The 21,662-nt window shown below is 38.6% G+C and overlaps 3 protein-coding genes and 1 non-coding gene across 5 annotated transcripts; all 4 read left to right on the top strand.

Annotated features, from left to right (window-relative positions):
- The first annotated feature begins 1,293 nt into the window (after positions 1–1,293).
- Positions 1,294–5,181, top strand: rsl1d1 (ribosomal L1 domain containing 1). The gene is made up of 9 exons (XM_044178893.1): positions 1,294–1,448; positions 1,719–1,858; positions 1,980–2,118; positions 2,361–2,509; positions 3,160–3,261; positions 3,710–3,803; positions 4,047–4,178; positions 4,271–4,405; positions 4,543–5,181. The coding sequence occupies exons 1-9, from the start codon at positions 1,410–1,412 to the stop codon at positions 4,681–4,683; spliced, it is 1,071 nt and encodes a 356-aa protein (XP_044034828.1). The 5' UTR covers positions 1,294–1,409; the 3' UTR covers positions 4,684–5,181.
- LOC122868254 lies at positions 3,449–3,580 on the top strand. The gene has a single exon (XR_006376074.1). It is a non-coding gene; the product is annotated as a small nucleolar RNA SNORA55 (small nucleolar RNA).
- A 1,544-nt stretch (positions 5,182–6,725) lies between the features above and the next one.
- On the top strand, positions 6,726–8,143 carry LOC122867735 (transmembrane protein 238-like). Its single transcript, XM_044178896.1, has one exon. It carries the CDS (start codon positions 7,019–7,021, stop codon positions 7,511–7,513), a length of 495 nt encoding a protein of 164 aa, XP_044034831.1. The 5' UTR covers positions 6,726–7,018; the 3' UTR covers positions 7,514–8,143.
- Positions 8,144–8,882: 739 nt separating this feature from the next.
- On the top strand, positions 8,883–20,583 carry LOC122867734. 2 transcript variants are annotated; one of them, XM_044178895.1, is made up of 5 exons: positions 8,883–9,416; positions 10,908–11,243; positions 11,450–11,655; positions 20,010–20,112; positions 20,217–20,583. In XM_044178895.1, exons 1-5 carry the CDS (start codon positions 9,408–9,410, stop codon positions 20,247–20,249), a joined length of 687 nt encoding a protein of 228 aa, XP_044034830.1. In that variant the 5' UTR covers positions 8,883–9,407; the 3' UTR covers positions 20,250–20,583. The 2 variants fall into 2 exon arrangements, with proteins under 2 accessions (XP_044034830.1, XP_044034829.1); XM_044178894.1 differs by having other exon boundaries at positions 8,894–9,416; positions 20,010–20,583.
- Positions 20,584–21,662: the final 1,079 nt, after the last annotated feature.

Genomic DNA, 21,662 nt, shown 5'->3' with positions numbered 1-21,662 from the left:
GTGTTATGTTACCTGGAAACACTTGTGGTATTTTCTGTGTAATAACCATGAATCAAGGCTGCAAAATGCTAAATCTATTTCTATTTAATTTCATGGTAAAGAGGCATAATGATTACCTGGAAACACTTGGTGGTAGTTTCTGTGTAAACACAGCGTGGATTGAAACACTATCGCCTATACTGCTGTGATTGCAGGGATGCGTTTGGCAGCTGACAGGGAGGAGAAAGCTAAGGTTCCACCCTTTACAAGTGGCTCTCTCCTAAAATTTTCAAAAGACATGAAGGTTTTCCTTGACGGTGAGCCAGCTTTTAGAGCAAGAATAGAAAAGAAGAAAATGAAGAGAGAGTTCTTGCCCATCTCTTACAAAGTCAAAGGCAACTAGGTGGTGATGGGATTTGTTTTGTTTGCTTGTTTTAACTTTTTGAGAAAATGATTGTAATTTTAACTGAAATGCTGCACCAAAACTGTTATATTTTCATTTAGTTATTTTCAGATGTGGCTGAGGTTGCCGTGATTTTGCTGTTTGTTTGTATCCAAATCATCCATTCATGTTATGTAAGGTAAGAAGGTAACAATGGTGAATAGCCCAATAAAAAATACATACATTCATAAAAGGCATTCCTTTCAAGTTTGAAATGTTAAATATGTACAAAGCATCAACAGTACCAAATGTGTTTAGTTGAAAGTAATGATGCATTAAATAGAAACAGGTAGTTTAGCATTTTGCAGACCTGATACATGGTTATTACACAGAAACTACCACAGGTGTTTCCAGGTAACAAGTCACAGCATTTTAGATGATTAGATTTTAGACCGGTGGGCCGGTCTGAGTCAAAAAGTCCAGGGCCATTTTGCATTCTCAGTCCAGTCCAGAGTATATGTGTACCTATTTTACCTGCGGTAATTCTAGTTTAATCCAAAGATTGCACTGATTTAACCATTTTATTCTTAGCAGGTTACCATATTGTTACCAAAATATTACTATACTATTACTAAATAGTTTTGCCTCGTTGCTATCTTTAAATGTGTTTCCTCATTATTACCCTGTTACATAAATCTCAGACTAATATTACACAGATATACCCATTGTTAGTACCAAGCTATTACCTGGTTATTACTTTGGTAATTACATGGCATTACGTAATTATTACCTCTTTTTTTATCAAACTATCACCCCACTATAACCATGTTATTACCGAGCTGTAATGTAAAGTGCCTTTTGACCCTTTTGGGCTGCCCTACTGCAATATCAAACCATCATCATAACTTAAATTGAGAGCTTCTTGTATGGAGGCAACTTCCCTGGGTGTTCAGAGTTCAGAGTACAAATAAAGTTTGTTTGGTTTTACGTGACGTTGAGTACGCCAGTTGCGCATGCGTGGCTACGGTTCGCACGTGAAGCAGACAGCATGGCTGAGGAAAGAGAAAATGTGTTAGACCGGGCACAGGTAAAAACTGCATTTTTGCTGCTGTACATATACAGTCTTTATAAATAGCATGTCGGTTAATAGAGGTTTACGTGAGTGTGATCAAGTATTTTGGCTATGAGTCGACAGCAGTTATAAGATAGCTAGCATTAGCCATCTTGTTTGCTTGCTGACTGGTTTAGCAACGAAGCTAATTCACCGTGGTACAGTAACAAGTGTGAATCTCTAGACCGCTGGAAAAAAAAGCTGGAGTTTGTATATACTTTTTATAACTTTAATGTCTCTTGTCAGGTGAAAAAGGCCGTCCAGGCTTTGCAGGCTTTCCTGAAAACCAAGTCGACCAGTGACTCCTTGTTCCTGGACGAGACTCAGCAGATCAGCCTGCTCTTCACCCTCTGGAAGATCCCCAAAGAGGCACAGACCATCCGCATGTGAGTCCACCAGACAGGATCATAAAGCTGCCGTCATGTTTGACCTGTAGTTCTTCTGTAGCAGTTATTAGCTCACATCTGAACCGACTTGATTGATATTGACGTTTCATTCCGCCCTCAGTCCCTTGCCTCATGGCCAGCGGTCTGACATAGACGAAGTTTGCCTCTTCACCAGAGATGAGCCCAACATGACCGCAGAACAGACCCAGAGGTTTTATAAGAAGCTGCTGGCGGAGAAGGGAGTCAAAAACATCACTGAGGTATCTACTGGACAATAGTCCTTACACCAAATACATTACTCAGTATGAATAAATGCACAGTGGAGTATAATAAATATTATATACATTCATGATAGCAAAGTTGGTTTACTAGCCACAGTGGCAGCTGGTAAGTCCTAAATCTTACAGAACACTAGTGTTTTACCAGCCAAGAAGGTTGGTCTACATTAAGACCTGCTGTTGATGGTACCCATAATCATGATGCATCCTTGTATCCGGAGCAGATCATCCCATACAAGGTCCTGAGGACGGAGTACAAACCGTATGAAGCCAAGCGCCGGCTGCTGGGGAACTTTGACATGTTCCTTTCTGACGACCGCATACGCCGGTTACTGCCATCCCACCTTGGGAAACATTTCTACCAGAGGAAAAAGTAAGACCTTTTCTAAGTGTTATCAGATGTTTTGCCTTCTAATATCTTCAGCACAATGCCACCTTTTTGGTTTTGCTGTCCTGCAGTCCAATGTTAAAAGTCCAACTTTTCTTTTCAAAACAGTTTCTTTATGTCCCATTCATGCATGTACAGCCCATTGGGGTGACAGTAAAATGGTGTTTCTGCTTGTGTAACACGATGACACTATTACTGAATTTGGCTGTCACAGTGGTATTGGAAATTTATATTACTATGACAATGCTGATCATTGGAATGTTATTAATGAGGCACAATGAGGGGGGGACGGGCCCTTTGTAGTTGTAGTGCATTCTGTGTGAGGAAAATGCATGAAATTGGATTTAAAAACAACTGAATACAGTTGTTACAAGTTCCAGTAACTCTTTGTTCTACATATATAATTATAAATATATAACTTCAAAAGGCACCCCTACATCAGATAGTGGAGACTGTTATAATGTTAATTCCTGCGTACCTTGCTCACAACTTATTTTACACATTTGGTACCAAACTATGAGGTTTTTCTACAAATCTGCATATTTATGTTCTTTAAACAGGGTTTTGTGTTTCTTTGTAATGGGTGGTTCTGTAGCTGCACTACATGCATTCTTACCCTATTTCTGTCTTACCAGAGAGCCGCTAGCTGTAAACCTGCAGAGCAAACAACTGGCCAAAGACATCCACAGAGTCATCCAGGGCACTAGCTTGAAGGTTACCAACAAGGGCTGCTGCTGGTGAGATTTGCTCTACTGCTCTTTGTGTGCCTAATAAAATCTGAAACTGCTTTAATCAGTTTTCTGTGAAACCAACCTTTTTTCAGCTTTAGGAAAACGTATTGTCCTTAGCATTGCTTCAAAAAGATAGCAAACAAAACAATTAGAGTTTCACAGAATGTTTTCATGTCTTGTGTTAAAATGAATAGCACCTCTCAACAGCCCTGTCAATTCTGTTAAGTGTTTGATACGGGCAATTGCTGGTGCCATAGAGATTCAATGTAAATCCAGATGGACCTCCTCTTCTTGTGGAGCCTGTCTCTACAACTTTGATACACAATATGTAATGTTCACATGAAATACAAAAATACCTGCATTTATACTACTAGTATTGCTGCTGTTTACAGCGTCACCTTAGAATTTCACATAGTAACCCTGCATTATCTTACATGATTGGCCTGTATTGTAGCATGGCACGTGTTGCCCACTCCGGCATGACTGCAGATGAGGTGACGGAAAACATCGAGGCTGCTGTCCAGACAGCAGTGGCCAAACTACGCACGGTGAGTCTAGCTGCCCAGAGAGTTGTCTTGTGTTTTCATTAGGGTTGGTTTGGCGAGATGGACAACTTGGTGTTGCTACTTATTGGGAGTTAGTGCTTTGCAGCATATTACATGTTCAGTTTCTTTGTTGCTTTAGAGCTTGTACAGCGATTTTAACTTTTGGCCAGCCCAGACTCTGTAATAGAAATAAAATTACTTAGCCTTTTTCCCGATTATGTATTATATTTGCAATACTGTTTACAGAAAGGACCAGTCATGAAGCTCATCCATATAAAGAGTCAAACGTCAGTGGCCCTGCCCATCTTCACGTCAGACCTGAGCCACCTCAGCGTGCTGGAGGAGGCAGGGAAACATGCTCAGACTCCCAAGAAAGAGGTGGGAACAAGTTTGTACTCAAATGTTCATCCTGTGTCAGATTTGCTGAAACAAAGTGTAAAATAACCACCTCATGGGTTTGTGAATTTCAGGGAGCTGCAGCCAAAAAGCAGGCAAAAAAGAACAAGACAGAGGACATAAAGCAAACAGATACCACTGTGGAGGGAGAGGAAGAAATCCCACAGCTTGTTCCCATAGCAACACCTAGCAAAAAGCCTAAACTGGAGGTCAGTAATACTCACAGCTGCTAGATTGAAATACTTTAACTAATTTTAATATTTCAACTGACATTTGGGGAAAATTCAGGTAGAGTTGCGTCTTAATTAAGTGCACTGTAGACCCTCATTGCCTTTCTTTCTTGTAGAAGCCATCCAAAAAGAAGCAGCTGGAGAAAGCACCCAAACCTGCTGTATTGAAGAAAGGAAAAAAGGCACAGAGCAAACGGACCAAGAAGGCCGGCAAGACTGACTCCAAAGTAAAAAGGAAAGTGCCTAAAGTGAAATGATTCTCAGCAGAGCACCTTTGCACATTACCTTCTCAACATGGACATTTTACACAGTACACAGGACCAGATCTTTCATAGAATGGTCAATATATTCAGTCTGTTTTGTCTTTGTTTTTTTTTTTTTGCTTGAATGAATCAGATTATAAATTTTGTTATTTGAAATCTGTGGCTATGTTGTGTTCTCTGAATTCTTTGTAACATTAGGCCCTTTTCCCAGCAGACATTTTTATCATAGCAGGAAAAGCCTTAAACTAGCCCTAATTTTGTTAACGATGGCTCTGTTTCATTTAAGTGTATGTGTAAGCCATGGCAGTGAGCCATCATACATAGTTGCAGGGACCCTGATACTAGTAAAGCTAAATGGAGTGCAGCCCTTAATGATATTGATTATACCTGTGGTTTTCCTGCTATGTCAAAATGTGTGTGAAAAACACCTATAAAATGCTTATGATGGTTTGGCCAGTGACTATTCATATCTAGTAAAAGTGGTGATTTCTAGACTGTTTTTGTTCACTTTTTTTGAATGGGACATTGAAATTCTGCAGGGAATTTAAGTATTATTCTTGACTTAACAAAAGGAAAATATTACTTTCTTAAACCTTTTACATTTCCTCTTTTTGACATTCCCCAGGAAAACTCATTCTTGTGAGAATGGAAGACATCATAGAGATTGAGTCAATCATTAATGATTCAAGCAAATTTAAAGTAACACCCACTCTATTTTAGATGCTCCATGAATGCATTTCTCATAATGGGAGTCAACACATCATGACTCGCTGAACATGAATAGAAAAACAGTTATGAAGTTTTTAGCTTTTGTGACAGAAGAATTAGTTTGCACCCTCTATTTGAGGTTCTTTCAACACCAGAAAACTGTTCTGCCCTTTTACATCTGCAGCACTTGGTTTCAAGTAAGCAGTGTTTCATTTTAAGATCATTACCCAGGAGCATTACCATCAGGCTATACAGAATTCATACATGTCGTACACAAAAGGTGTTTAAACAGTTAATATTTACTGTGCAAAGTGCATTTGCCTTGAGAACTGTTTGCTCACGGTGAATTCAGCCATCAGAGTTGCCCATGTATAAGCTGCCAGCTGTATCGGATGACATGCCTATTGTTAAGGAGATTATACCCGGGCTTGTGCTGCTGCCTGCTATTCGCACACAATAATGCTATGTGGGCACAGTTACATCCCCTATGAGGCCTTTGTACTGAAGATGCCAAACATACATTCTACACACAAAGCTGATCTGTGACATTAAAATATGAATTTCCTACATTTCAATACATAGTATATTTGTTTTGGAGGAACAGGATGATCACTAAGTGGCCAGCCAATCAGTGGTGATGATATTGTTGTCAACAGGTGGGCTGGGTCTGTCTATTCATCCAAGCCCTCCCTCTGCCATGTGGGTGTGGTGGGCCATCTGGAATTACAGTGTGTTCACGGGTTACTGGGCAGGAAAATGAGAGATGCATCATGCAGACACACTCTTATTGATCATACAGGTGATATAGCTCCTTCATATGACTGTTGGGAGGTGGCTGCATTGATTTCAACAGGGACTGGCTGAGGAGAAAGGACGGCTCAAGACAAATAAGAAAGAAAGTCGGGGAGCTATGGATCCTCAGTGGCTAGTGTTTCAATTATTCATGTGTTAAAGGTTCTCAGAGGGGAGAAACAAAGCGGTACCAGGCATTTTTCTGTGGAGCAACCATGGAAGCAATTGGTGAAACTTCATTTCCAGATGACTCTGGGAGTCAAAGCCTGTGTCCGGACCCTCACACAGGCGCTGCAGTGGTCCCAGGCTGGGCCTACCTCCACAAACCCATCATCGTGATGGTGATGGGATCTCTGATGTCTGCTGCAGGCGGACTCCTCTTCCTGCTCCAGTCACTGGGGGTGACTGAAGCATCCCGCTCCGTGGCCTCAGCCTGCCTCTCCATAGGGCTGATGTTTGTGGTGATGGGGCTGGTTTGGATCCCCATACTGAAAGAGAAGCAGAGGCGTAAACGGTACAGCTGGGAGGCTTGAATTGAAGATCGAAATGACTGTGTGAAAGTGGAAACACTATTTTTGTCAGTGATGATGATGCAACTGTTTCCTCTGTCACAAAGCTGCTGTGGTTATTCCTGATAACTGCTGTACATTGTACTTTGACCAATGTCACTGCAGGTTGTTTCATGTGTTTCTGTCAGTCAGTGAGGATTACACTTCACTGTCCTGCAGTTACATCAACTGCCATCACCTGTTGCTTTTGACTTCCCACATCTGGATTAACTCTGGGAAAAGACAGACTGTTTCTGTTTTGGAGGATCTCCACTGCCACCATGTCAACATCTGTACAGGTAGAGCCAGTCATGGAGATAAAGTATGGAGGAGTTGGCCGCTGCAAATGCTCGTTCTGGTTCGCAGTGGCCCACGACATACTCGGCGTCTTCATCATGATGGTGGGGGTGTTTGGCGGGCTGGTTATCCACGATTTGTTCATCTACATGGGGGCTATCATCATCTTCCTCAGCCTGATCTGGTGGGTGTTCTGGTACTCCGGGAACATCGATGTGCCACCCGAGGAGCTGGAGGACGACGTGGGCCTCATCAAGCTGAAGAACCGTGGACTCAGCCGGGTGGTGAGGCGTGTGTCCGACCGCTTCTCCAATGGGATCAGGAACTCTTTCCGAAAGAACAGCAGGCCCATCAGAGAGGGACCCGCAGGCAACAACGGACTTTCAAACACTGGTACAGATGTGTCGCTCTCCACTATCTATGACCGCACCATCGCCTCGTCATCTAAAGAACCAGTGAGAGAGACATTGTCAATATGAAATAACCCATTACAGACTGTAAATGACACCAAGAGACACTGAACTTGGATCTTTATATTTGATTTCTTTGCTCGTCAGTTTATTCTGTTGTGAAAGGGATTTTGTGTTTGCTCTGCTAACATGCACTAGTAATGATTAGACAACAGTGAAGTCTCTGTCTCGATAAGATCCACATGTTATTATCTAGCTGATAAGATGTAAACTTTGCACACTTTAACACCGCGTTGCAAATGGCTCTGATTTCGACCACAGCATTCAAATCAGTCACTATTTTGTTATCAGTCACGTTTGGTTGATTCACAGGTTCTGCAGAGTAGGGATGTGGTGACTGTAAATAGAAAAATAAAAGAGAGAGATTTGTTATAATGAAGCTGAATCTTATTTTGATGATATATGACCAGAACATTTATAGCTACTTTTTTTTGTAAAAGGACACTAGTGGAAATGAACCAAATGCAGCTACAATGATAAATTGCACCGTTTTTACTTATTTATTTTACTATAAAGGTGAATTTAAACTTTATAATGTCTATTGTATCACTCGTCAAAAAAAGATAAAGTACACCGAAACATGTCGGTAATTTTAAAGATGTTTGTATTTTATTTCAATAAACGCTTTCTATTCGAAATTTAAAACCTCTGATTCATACCAAACCAACATCTGGTGGTTTTGTAAACATGAGAAGGCTCAGCGTATCTGACAGTGATATTTAAACATAACTAAGAGTCTACAGCCATGCTATCAGCCCTGTGTGGCTGCACTTAGGCATAGATGTGCATTTGTGAATTAGTAGTAAAGACAAAGTACAGCTGAGGATGATGGGAATGTCAGCAGTTTTGCAGGTATGTGTTGTAAAGCAAAGTATTGGACCAATTGAAATTTGACCTGATGATGGCGCTAGATGAAAAGTCAGAGAATCATCAAAGCGATTACAGTTAGTCCTGTGTCTGGTCCAGCCCTCAGAGGCTGGTTGACAAGCAAGTATCATCCTGGAATAAATACACCATGAAATAAATAAAAGAAGAAGAAAAAAAAAAACCCACCCGCAGTGAAATAGGCCTACTAATAAACACATTTATTTATTTCAGTAGATGCTGATTTCTTAGGATATATATGTATGTATTTATTTAATTAGGGGGTATTTATTTTTTTCATTTGATATTTATTTTTTAATTTAATTTCGTATTAATATATTTCATCACTTATTTATATATTTCATTGTCAATTTATTAATATATTTATTTATTTCTCCATTTCATCAATATATTTACGACCCATCTAACATCGATAAACTTGCTACATGTCAGATAAGTTACGAACATTTGAATTCAAATTTGTTCACTTAAGATCCAGCGCAGTTTATCTGAAATGGCTAACCACATCTTTGACAAACTAAAGGGCTACAGCCAACAACTTTGTCAGCGAACTAGATGTTTCCACTGTGTGTCGCTCTTGGATTTCCATTTAGCTGCCATCTCTTAAATCTGGCTGAGAGAGACCATTAATCTGTTGCTGAAGCTGCAGTCACATCATGGACATTTGTCAGGTTCTGCTTCAAGTTTAGTTAAAGGACATAAGATAAGATAAAACATTAACCACTGAACTAAAATAAATCTAATTAAACATTTCTTTCATTAAAAAACTGTAAATACCGGCATGCCTAATGACGAGATGACTTAGGATTCTATGGTTGCTATGGGTTGCATATTTATATCGAATGGCCTCGTCTTCGTCACCATTTCACTCGTGAACTTGGAGAGAGACAGTCGCTCTGACAGGCTCAGTACTGGAAAGAGACAACTTGCTAGCTAGTGGCTACACAAACCACCAACCGCCAGCAGAACCTCAAAGGACCAGCAACTGACCTCAGTTCAGTTGTTTTACGACTTCGACATGGAAAAGGTAAGAATATGAATCCTTTAAAGTAATTTCAAAGCCTTTTAAAGTTTTTTTTTTTAAATTCGAAGCTTTCTTTGTTAGTAATTAGCTTGTTAGCTAACTTTAACATTAATGTTAGCTAGCTAGCTGGTGAGAGTCGAAAGTTCAAATTCATGAATTTAATGGAAATAACTATCAGATTTCAGTGTAAATGATTCAAATTGGCCAAAAAACAACAAAAGTAAAATCTTTAAACCCTTTTAAAGTATTTACAAGCGCTTTTTATTAGTCGCATGTGTACCTTTTAGCTAAGTTAGAAAACCGGAATTCAGAATTTGGCTAAATAACAAACCTAGCTAAGACTTCACTATTCCTTAAATAACAGAAATTTTACAATGCCAGAAATAATCATGGAAGTAAATGAACTGAACAAGGGAAATTTTGTACTTTTGTAAACAAGGTTTGGGGCAAATAAAATACTGCATACTGCACAATCCTGCACAATACTGTAAGTCAACATCTTCAGTACTTATCAGTGCAGCGGGAAATGCAACTCATATTTCATTTTTATTAGCGAGGAGTTGAGACTGTTAATAGACTGAATAATCATATATTTATAGAATATTTGCTTTGTAGTGTCTGGTGAGGACCAAAGGTAGTTGTTAAGAGTAGAGCCTTTGAAAGTCTCAAAGTCCTGAAAGCATTTATATACATACTCTACTAAACAAAGATTTGAATACGTCATTTCCAGGTAAATTATATTTAATCTGAATTTCTGAAGAAGAGACAAATGCTCCAGATACTGTACAGATCATTTGTCTAGAGACCTGCTTTGTTTCAGAGTTTTAAAAGTTAAAAGGAGTCAATGTCGAGTGATATACCTTAAATCTATGAGGTCAAAATAATTAACAATCTTAAAATTTTATAATATAACAAAGGTTTGTAGAATATATTTTCCATTTTAATCTGATAGCAGATCCTGTCTCAATTTTAAAAAATCCAAAAAGATCACTTTTTGTTCTTTAAGAAAGGGTTTTAAATGAAATGAGTTAATTTGTCAGCAGCAACAAAAACAACATCAACAACAGAAAACAAAAGTTATAGAAACTAGCTAATGACAGAAAACATGAATCGGAAAAAGCAGAGCTTGATGTTGACTTGGTTGTTGTCACAAAAATTAAGTAAATACTTTTTACCCGTAACAAGATGCCACATGTATACAGCACAGAGAATTTCCTTCTCTGAGGTTGTTTTAAGTGGTTCTGGGAAATCCCTATCTGAAGAATCAGACTAGACAAACTGAGGGAGTGTGGGTACACCACAAAAGTAACTTCTGGAAAGCTGTGAACATTACAAATGGATGATATCAGTTACTACTCTGTCCTATTTTGTAGATGCTTTCAGTTTGACGCCAGACATAGATTTATCTAACTAACTGCATCAGTCTGAAAGACATTTAATTGAACAAGGTTGACTTAATTCCTTCTTTTTACCCTCTCTCCATCTCTCTAACAGGACAAAAACAAGAGGAAGCGGGAGCAGGAGAGCAGCCCCGGAGCCCTCGAGGAGCCTGCAGACAAAAGATCCTGCAACAACGAGAGGAGCTCCAGCCCCCAGCCGTCCACCTCTGGCTCACAGGTGATCCCTGTCCAGCCAGAGAGGAGCTCCAACCCCCAGCCATCCACCTCTGGCTCACAGGTGATCCCTGTCCAGCCAGAGAGGAGCTCCAGCCCCCAGCCATCCACCTCTGGCTCACAGGTGATCCCTGTCCAGCCAGAGAGGAGCTCCAGCCGCCAGCCGTCCACCTCTGGCTCACAGCGTGGAGGACTACAGGCCCTTGTCCAGCAGCGGGTGAGTAGACCACCCCAAACTGCTAAATTGTATACACACAGAGAACTGCCTTCTGGGGAGGTAACTGACTTGTGAATAGTTATGGTGTGTCTGTTGGCAGAGTGACCTCCACGATCTCCATCAACCCAAATGACTCGTCTCATTCTTCTTACTGAAGTAGTTTGACCTGTTTCTTCCTTTTTCGCCTCTGTCCATCACTCTAACAGGCTCGGGAAAGGAGGAGGAGGAGTAGACGGAGGGAGCTGCAGGCGAGATGCCGCAGATTACGTGAGGGGTACTTTGACGTTGAAGTCGTGTTCAGCGGACCCAGGCCCTCCGTGCGCATGCCTCCTTGGGTTCCACCTGCTACAGTTCAGGAAGTAATGGCGGAAGTGTTGGCATGGTGGAACGATTCTCCACTCAGCCCGGAGATGTAAGTAAGACCCTTCATAGGTAAAGGGCCGGGCCTAGGTGGATCAGCAGGTACAGTATAATTAGTGGAAATTTCACCGCCGTTTACAGATTTTCTATATCTTTCTCTCCAACTCTTTCATTTCCTCCTTTGAAAGGCAAAAAAAATCCCCAAAAACTTAAGCATGTAGAAAAAGTATTGATAAGTTTAGGATATAGATATAGCAATATGTTTAGGTTATAGATAAGGAATGATAAGTTTAGGATATTGTTAAGAGATAAATTTAGCTTATATAGATAAGTAATGGTAGATGTAGGAAATAGTAATAACTTATACAGTAGGTAAGCACTGATAAGTTTAGGATATAGTTAAGTAGCGATAAGTTAAGGACATAGATAAGTAGAGTTGCAGTCGATTAATCAATGAGTCGATTGCCAGAAAATTAATTGACAACAATTTTCATCATTGCTTAATTGTTTAAGTAATTTTCTAGTTAAAAATGCCAAACATTCCCTGGTTCAAGCTTCTTAAATGTGAGGATTTTCAGCTTTATATCGTCGTAAACTGAATATCTTTGAGTTTTGGACTGTTAGATGGACAAAACAAGACATTTGAAGACGTCACTTTGGAAAAATGTGATGGCCTTTTTTCACAATTTTCTGGCATTTTATAGACCAAACGATCAATTAATTAATCAAGGAAATAACTGGCAGATTTATCGATAATGAAAATAATTAGTTAGTTGCAGCCCTATAGATAAGTGACAAGTTTAGGTGTAGATGTGATAAGTTATAGATAAGAAATGATAAGTTTTTGATGTAGATAAGTGATGAATTGAGTGAGTGAATTTTAGATTATAGATACGTAATTATAAGTTTAGGTTATAGATGAGTAATGATAAGTTTAAATTATAAATAAGTAGTGATAAGTTTAGGATATAGATATGTAATTTTAAGGCTTTTAACTCTTTTCTCATTTCTCATTTCTTTTAAAAACTAAAAACAAAACAAAAAACTAGTGTGTAGGCGAATTATTGATAAGTGTAGTATATATGTTAGGATTTATATAAGTAATAATAGGTCCACGTCCTTTGTTTTCCTTCCAAACTTTATTTAAATAAGGACATTTGAAAACTGTAAAAGAAGGAAAGGCTTTAAGAGGGTCTTAAGGAAATGTTCCATTCAAATCCTTTTTTAAAGCCGTGTTTAGGTTATTATAATGACTCAAGAGCAGGAGAAGGAATGTTCTTCCATATTCATTATTTATAATGAATATGGAATATGTCTATTTTATTTATTTCCATCTCAGTTTATGAACTGATTGGCAGTTGAAACTAATTGCAAGAATTTATAGACCAGTTTTAGATTGTTATTGGTTGTTTGTTATATTTGGATGGAGCATTTCCAAAGGGTTAGGGTTAGGGAGGGTTAGACCCTCTTAAAGCCCTCTTCTTCTTTTACTTTTGTGACTATTAAAGGTTGATTTAAAAAATATTATATAAATAATATATAAAGGGATCCACTGTACATAAGTAATGGTAAGTCCTCCAATTCTCTTTTGGGTAAAAATCTTAAAGCATAAGTCTGGTGATATTGTATATTTTTCTTAATACCAACAAATTCCATTAAAAGCAGCTCCATTGTTGTCCAACAACTATTAAAAACACATCAATGAGTCACACCGTTTCTTTGGGTGACATGTAACAGACACACTGTAGTTTATTTAGCGTCAGTCCCACACAACTATATATTTGTGACTCATTTTTAAAGATTTATTCTTCAGTAGGAACCAATGGGTTAGGGTTGGAGTACCATATACAGAGCAGAGAAGTCAGACACTACTGAGAGACGGACTAATGCATCATTGGTTTTGGTCATTTCATGAGATTTGTTTACAATAATAAAAATATATAATATCAGCAGTTTATATGAAGGAAATGGCTTCAAGAGGGTCTTTTGGCAATGTTCTTTTCAAATCCTTATTAATTAGTATTAATGTTGTTCCTCCAACGTTATTGTTAATAATGTCTAATTGATTTGTTACATCTCAGTATATTAATTGATGAGAAGATAAAACAAATTTCCAGAATCTATACAACAATGTTAGTTTATGAAACTAGTGTGTGAACAACGGGAAGCATATATTTGGACGGAGCATTGCAAAGGGTTCGGGTTAGGGGGGGTTAGACGCTGCTAAAGCCCTTTACTTCTGTTACTGAGTCATTAGAATGAGTTCACCAGCAGAGCAAACAGTTTAGATGGTTTAGTGGTTTAAACAGGTCAGTAATGGTAGTTGGTGGGGATGTCTCCACTCCACCACACCCTTCAGCAAAAAGATTTATTTAAAAAAATCTTCCAAAAAAATCACCATTATGTATACAGGGGAAGTAATGGCAATCTTTATTTTCCTTCTTTACATTCTTTAAAAAACTAAATATTCTACAAAAATAAAAAAATACGAATTTGACTTCATAACAGAAGAAAAGGACTTTAGGAGGGTCTACTGGCAATAGTCCATTCCAACTGGTTTTCCTACACTGCATATGTTAATAAATAATGTCTCATTCTGTACCAAACCTTGTTTGAATGCGATACAATGTTAGACTCATTTCAGCCACAAGAGGTGAGGAGTGCATAGGTCTAAAGTGTTCGTATGATCTTAATTTGTTAATGTCACAGTCTGCGCTCAACTTGTCAAAGTCTGAGCCAAGCTTTCATTTCTAGCTGTTTTTAGTTGTGAATGTCATCTGGATGCTGAGCCATATAACAGAATAAGAGGCTTAATAAGAAGCTCCAAGCATTGTCAGCCCCAGTCATTATCACTGGTCATCAGTGGGAATGCTCATTTGGACATAAAGATGTATTTAGGGAATAATTAATAGACAGTGGTTAAGACAGTGTAATGATCTTAAAGATACCTTGTGGTTTTCTTGTAAGCAAACAAATAATGTTCACATTTAGTATCTCACCAAAACACTTTTGTTGGACCTCAACGATACACTCCTTGAGGCCTAACAAACGTGTTGAAAGCATTTCTTCCTCATGAAACATTTGCAAAGCAGTTTTTTAAAATATTTTCAAACATGCATTCTTACATCCGCCTTTACGTAACAGGTCAGTAATAGTAATTGTTATTACTACTGTAATGTGTTATTATGTTATTAGTAATTGCTGTTTTTTGGCGTGTTCATCAGTGGAATACTGTGACACTGTCGGCAGGAATGTGTATCGTGTGACTGACATGCTCATGCACATACATGTGCATCCTCGTGCACATGCTAGTAGAGCACAAGACAAACAAAACAGGGACCCAGTCATCAAAACATTGCTCCGTAGTTCCACAAGTGATCAACAACTGGAGCTTGTATGACCACTTAAAAACTGCACTCCTGATCTCTTGTGGCTGAAACTTATAAAACACACTTTCATTTAGCTGCTTTGCTCCCAGCTATTTTCTTACTGGTTTGAGATAAGTTAAGTATGAGATATGAGCACACAAAAAACATTTAGTTCCATACCTGTTTACATTTCATTCTGAACACCAGGAATCATATATTTGGATGGAACATTGCCAAAGGGTTCGGGTTAGGTGGGGTTAGACCCTCCTTAAGGCCTTTTCTTTCTGTCACTGAGTCATTACAGCGAGTACTGGTACTACTACTGGTAGCAACAGTGCCAGTAATAGTTGTAGTAAGATTAACAAGCAGAAGCAAAAGTATTAAAAAGATTAAAGATGTAAAATGTTTTTAAATGTTTATTTTAACTAAATAAAATAATATAATCTAGAGAGGATCTTCAAAATGAATGCAGGCAGTTTTAAGAGTAATGATATGAGCATTAGCAGCACGTGTCAGTGGTATTAGTGACATTTCAGCTTTACTTGTAGTCGCTGTAACAGACTATAAAAGACTTTACTATATAAGTATTAGTAGCTGGAGAGCATCCTGCTGGCCTCTCAGAAGCAGGGGTGCTACGATTACTAATGACTAATAGCTGGACCAGTAGTAGCACTTATTATTGCTATTATATGTTTTTGTAATAACCAAGGTTGGTCAATATAAATAAGATCTTCTGTCTTGGGAAATGTAATTTTGTTTTTTGATATAAAATATCCAGATGGGAATGCTAGCTTTTGGCTAATCCCGTAAATGAATTAACTGACAGTACTTATTATTTTAACGTGTCAGTCCTGTAAATCCAATAATAAAATAATAAAATAATGTACATGGGAAAAAATAATATAGAAATCGTTGACAAAGTTCCTTCTTCTCACGGTGTATACGGTCATATTGCCTTATCATAGTACCAACTAATTTCACTTTATGGAGTCCTCAGTGTTTCCCACAGGTTGAGAATATAATTGTGGTGGTGGGTGGTGCAGCGTGCGTGTTGTCTGACAGGAGGGTTGAGTAATAAACTAGTCAAACAAAGGTTTATGAATAAATCAGAGAGACCTAATGTTAGTTAGCTGTTGAGTTAGCTAGCTAGCTAACTTATCAATACATCACTTTATAGAGTGATCAGTTCGGTGTCGAGGCTAACATTACTAACTAGCCAGTCCAACTACCCTCCTAAGTTAAAATAAAATGTCTAACGTTAATGTTAACACATTAAATACGACAAAGCATTCTTTTTTAGGCATCCAATACTAGGGGTGTAACGTTAACGGTACACAAATTTTACGGTTCCTTATATACATCGGTTTGGGATCATGGTTTAGTACATTTTTCGGTACAGCAGGGAAAACAAAAAAATGCAGTAAACAACATTTTTTCATTTATTTTGAAAAATGTAAACTTCAACAGTGGCCATAATTCATACTGTAACAGTTAATGCATTCAAATACTGGAGTATTGTCAATAAGAAAAAATAAATAACACAAATGTCAGTAATGATCCATCATAAGACTCTGACCTGTTGATAATTCCTGAACGACTGCAGCTTGCACTCGTTTATACAGAGCAGGCACAACAGACTGACTGAAAAGCACACGTGAAGGCACATTGTAGTAGGGCTCAAGCACTTTGACCATATGCTTAAATTCTGTATTCTCTACGACCCAGTATGGTTGCATATCCACAGCGATAAACACTCTATAGCATTAGTTATTGATTTGGCACGGTCTGAATCTGTAGTGAGAGGCTGTCTGAAAGCTGTGGGGAGACGGACTCGCCTTTCAGTCTATTTTGTCTCGTTCCTTTAATCGACACATTCAGGTGATGCTGTCGTAAAAGTCATATTTGAAGCGTTTCCACAGTCATACCCGACTTTAGTTGAACAATGTCAGCATAGTTTGACACTAATTGTTGTCCATTGTAGCGATGTTGATGTTTAATGTAGTGAGTCCCCAAATTGAGTGGGTCCCCAATAAAATTTGTGGTTTCTGACAAATTGTAGTGTTAAATTCATGTTTGATGTTATATGGTTATAATTATGGTTATTCATGTATGTTGAAAAGATATCTGAAAATTAAATAAATAAAATCTCAAATCTGTAAATACACTGCAGACACACAGCAGCTGACAGTAAGACGTCATATTATACAGAGAATAAATCTGGGTGAATAAATGTTAAAAAGGGAAGCTAAAGGGCAACAAAAATGCTGAGCTTTCAAGTTTCATCAGGAGTCATAACACCATCAAGCACATTATGTTTAATTAGGAAAGTAGTTTAAAAACATGCACACAAAGGGCAACCATTTACTGCATACTGCCGTTAGAAACTGAGTACAACTAGCTGATAATTAGCCTGATTAGCCACCGTCAGTAATCAATACAAACGCACATTATTAGACTGTAAACCATTAATCAAACCAATAACTAACCGCAGTCAAAGTCAAACAACCTTATCATACTTTAGCAGTTACCTAGTGTTTCTGAAGTGGAGAAAAAAAATACACCTGCTAATACTGTATGTATATTTTATAATGTTTAACTGAAGCTCCCAGCGCGCTATATTAAAATATTACACCAAACTCCCTTTAAGAAATATAACATATTAATAATTCCTTACGTGTCCGCAAAAACACATAACTCTAGAAACACAAGCTAAAAGGCGTGATATGTCGACAGCTTTCTTGTCAATTTGCCATCAATATAATCCATAAAGATAAACTTGTATTTGTATTTCCATACTGACATACTTTATGTACTTCACATTTTGGATTTTGTCACCTCAACTTGCTACCAGCATCCGTTGTTTAGCTGTGCTATTTTGGTGGGAGAAGACTGTGGGAATGAGAGACGAACGTTTCAAAAACTACAATTTCTCACTTTAATACATGCTGGTTGGTGGATCACATACACACCGAATTAAACACAGACTCATAACACTGTTAATTCACCGTCTGTCGTGTGTGTGAGACGGTATTTGAGGAGTTTTTTCGGTCGTTACCAAAGTAACTACCTGGTTTTCTGCTTCCTGTTTGGTGCTGGAGAGATACAGTATATGCGCAGATGATTAGAAAGAGTTTTTTTGACAGCAAGGTTTCTTTTGTTTATTTCTGTGATTTCAACACCAATTTGTTGTTCACAATGTAGTGTTATCAGGGAAAAAATATGGTGCGTCCCCTGGACGCGTCAACAGTGAGTTTACCGCGTCCTTTCGGGTTTTAACGCATCAGAGATGCAGGATGCGTACCTAGCAACATCACTGCCATTTTTGCTGCAGCTAACCAGGAAAGCGTAAAGCTCCCATACAGTGGATCTAAATGTCACGGGAGGATCCACCAGTTCTGATATTCGGAGGCAGTGACACTACAGGAGTTTGACTAACCTGGTTAACCAGGCTAAGCCGACTAGCATGCTACAGCTGATAGACCACTGGTGCACTGCCAAAACGTTCTGGGTAGAACTCGCTCTCTAGAATTTCTGTTCCCCTTGTGCGAGAGGTCGAGATAAATAAACTATTTTGGGGCTGAAGGTCTGCTGCTTTGTGTGTATTATGAAATGACAATTGCACGTCTCGATTGAAATTCTTTTTCTTTCGGATTTTATCCACCTGGGCGTGTCTCAATCTACCTAGGTGGGCCGTTCAAATAGAGCCTATGTATGGGAAACGCTGGTCCTTTTGAGCAGGAAAAATAAATTCAGGTTTCTCTGAAAAAATACAGTGAAAGAAGGAAAAGTCTTAAAGAGAGTCCGGTGGTGTGAAACAGACTTAGCAAATAAAAAATAAATATAAAAACATAATTCAAAGCGGTAAGTAGGCTTACTTTCATATCTTACAACAAGTACAAGGCTTTAGTGCTTTATTCAGTCTCTGTTGTAGGATATCGGTATACAAAAGCACAATGCTCAAGTTCTCCGCATCAACCACAGCATACATAAAAGTACCCGTAGCAAAGTAACACAAGGCAATGCATACAGTCTGCGGGACTGTAAGTACACGACTCTGATGTGTCGCACTGGCAACATACAACTCTAGAAGCTCACACAGATAAGTCAGTCCGTCCGACAAGAATCTATATCTAATCTATATCTCTCGTATTAAATCGTCTGGGAAAATAAAAGGCTTTGTCAGTCTCTGAACACTCTCTCATAACCTGCAGAGAGTTGCAGCATATGTTACCATGGTGATGTACGCAAGAAGTGAACCACCGTTGTAGCCCTGAAAACCCAGGGTTAAACCTGAAGTTACCTCGCTAACCCCAAATCCTGCTTCATAGTACAGGCCTCTGGAGAGGCAAAACAATGTAAACACGTGCTCATCCTGCCCGCCCATTTCTTGCCAATGTTTCATCACAGAAAAAGGATAGCACCTCTGGCCCAGTGCTCTCAAAAGCTGTTAGCTACAGAGGAGTTTTTCTCTTAAGTATTTTCTCAAGATTAGGCTACTTCATCTTGCTCGTTGTGTCGACCTCTCCTGCTTCCCTACTCTGCTTGGTTTGCTTTGTCTTGGTCTGCTTGGTCTCTTTTCTCCTCCCCTTTCAGGAAGAAGCCGAGCAGAGTGGAGGTCGTCAGTGAGAGGAGGTTCACCTGGGCTACTGGGCTGGGAAGCCTTTAAAGCTGGCCTGCTCAGTTTCTTTCTTTCCCGGCTCCTGCATGGTCCCCTTTGTTTGTTTGGTTTGTTAGTATTCAGTATACAGCATTCTTCACTCATCCATGCACACACCTACGTTACTGTTTTCACTGCAGAGGAGCCCAGCACTGTGTCCTGGGTCAGTTGTGCCTCAGGAGCTACCTGCCCAGAGACAGCTGTACCCAAAGCCTCCAGCTGCAGGACCTATCTTTGTCCACCCTCGTCCGTCAACTCTTATCCCTACAGCCCTGTTCACATTCATGCCTCCAGCTTCATTTCTCCCCCAAGCCCCTTCTTCTGTCTCCTGTTCAACAGTTCCCAGCACTTTCCATCCCTGTTGTGTTTGCTCCCTCCCAGACTACATCCTCTGCTCCAACTGCCCCATCAACCATACTTTGGCCACAGCAGCGTCCCTCCAAGGCCAGTCTCAGTAAAAGAAAGGTGGATTCAAATACTTGTAGTAAGTGTGGGCAGTTCAGAAAAGCGTCCACAGGGCACAGACAGTACAAGGGCACAACACACTATCCTAATTCTGAAACTTTGCTTCTGTCACTGAATCATTAGGATGAGTCCAGCACAGGAAATGGAACAGTTTAAACAGAACTCAGTCAAAGGATCCCTCCCAAGAAACTTTTGTATTTGTTTTATTGTGGTTGTATTTCAGAGCTTCTGTATTGCTCAGTCATCTGTTTTGGACCAGCAGCAGTAACAGCAGTACAGTTAGTCGTATCAGTGTCAGCAGCCTCAGCAGCAGTATAGTTACCATGGTAGCAGTGTTAGCAGTGGCATTAACAGTACAGTAGAAGTAATAGTTACAGTAGTAATGTAGCTAAAGTTGTAGCAACAGGTGCAAGTGTTGGGGAAGCTACTCTTTAAATGTAGTTAAACAAATAAATAATGTAATTCACAATTCATTGTTTTGCCTTTTAATCACCTTAAATAATAAAATGTATTGATTAAAATTAAAATCCTTCAGCATCTTTGTGTTTTTATATAGATATTTACTTATAGTGATGTACTGAACTGTAAATACATACAGACGGGTGACAATTTAAACACTTTTTTGGGTCCATGGTTTCCTATAATTTCCCACAAAAGTACTCATGTAACTGTAAATTCTTAGAAAAGTAATTTTTTTGTAATCTTGTCCTAATTGTAGGAAAAATACTGACACAGAAAAGTGATACACTTTCAATTAATTAATTACAATTAAATTCTAGTCAGTCAAACATGCAAAAATATAAAATTTGTCTACAGCAGCTAAACAATTCAGCTATGTAGAGAATAGTTTTCAAATCTAAATGAATAATGAATGAATATTTACGTGGGAAAATTTGATCCAATATTCAATTACATATTCTCAAATTAAATCTGAGATACTCTCAGACTTGTATTCTATATTCTCTGTTTTCTATTTAATTTTCTCATAAATTATTACCTGAAGGGCATGTCATGTCCTTGAAGTAGACAGCTGGCTGCCTTTCAGCTGTCACTCAGGCAGCTGATACTTGAATCTTTGATGTGGTCTGTACAGTCTGTCCTTACTAAGACAAAAGTTATTTGGGCATGGAGACCCGCCCACTGTCACTGCATTGGCTGGATGTCATTTTATATTCCCAACTACTATTGGCCAACCAAAGATAAACTATTAAAAGTCAAATTAAAACTCTCACTGTTAACTCATTGTATTTTCCAGACATAGTTGGTCAATATGAGTACATTTTTATTTCAACTCCCCCCCAACATTGACAACAATATACAGGCATTGCATCTGTATATGACAGTTAAACAGGAATTTCCAAGCAGCAGTAAACTAAATAAATAGCATTATAATTACAATTAATAACAATAACATAAATCCACAAGTTAAACAAACTTAAATAAAAAAATATATAAAACAATGTATATAATATATATTTAGATTTGTATTGTTTATTATTGGTTATATATATAGTTTAATAATTTAAAATGTGTGTGTGCGTTTGTGTATAACGATTTTCACGTAGTATT

The sequence above is a fragment of the Siniperca chuatsi genome, linkage group LG20, assembly GCF_020085105.1.
Source record: "Siniperca chuatsi isolate FFG_IHB_CAS linkage group LG20, ASM2008510v1, whole genome shotgun sequence".
Classification (NCBI taxonomy): domain Eukaryota; kingdom Metazoa; phylum Chordata; class Actinopteri; order Centrarchiformes; family Sinipercidae; genus Siniperca; species Siniperca chuatsi.
Note: the sequence above shows the minus strand (reverse complement) of the source record. Positions and strands in the feature narration are given on the sequence as shown.

Coding starts and splice junctions, on each gene's coding strand:
- rsl1d1 (XM_044178893.1), top strand. CDS start 1,410: ATGGCTGAGGAAAGAGAAAATGTGTTAGACCGGGCACAG. Junction 2,119..2,360: donor GAGTCAAAAACATCACTGAG/GTATCTACTGGA, acceptor TATCCGGAGCAG/ATCATCCCATACAAGGTCCT. Junction 3,804..4,046: donor CAGTGGCCAAACTACGCACG/GTGAGTCTAGCT, acceptor TACTGTTTACAG/AAAGGACCAGTCATGAAGCT.
- LOC122867735 (XM_044178896.1), top strand. CDS start 7,019: ATGTCAACATCTGTACAGGTAGAGCCAGTCATGGAGATAAAGTATGGA.
- LOC122867734 (XM_044178894.1), top strand. Junction 11,244..11,449: donor AGGCCCTTGTCCAGCAGCGG/GTGAGTAGACCA, acceptor TCACTCTAACAG/GCTCGGGAAAGGAGGAGGAG. Junction 11,656..20,009: donor TCTCCACTCAGCCCGGAGAT/GTAAGTAAGACC, acceptor GCTCCCTCCCAG/ACTACATCCTCTGCTCCAAC.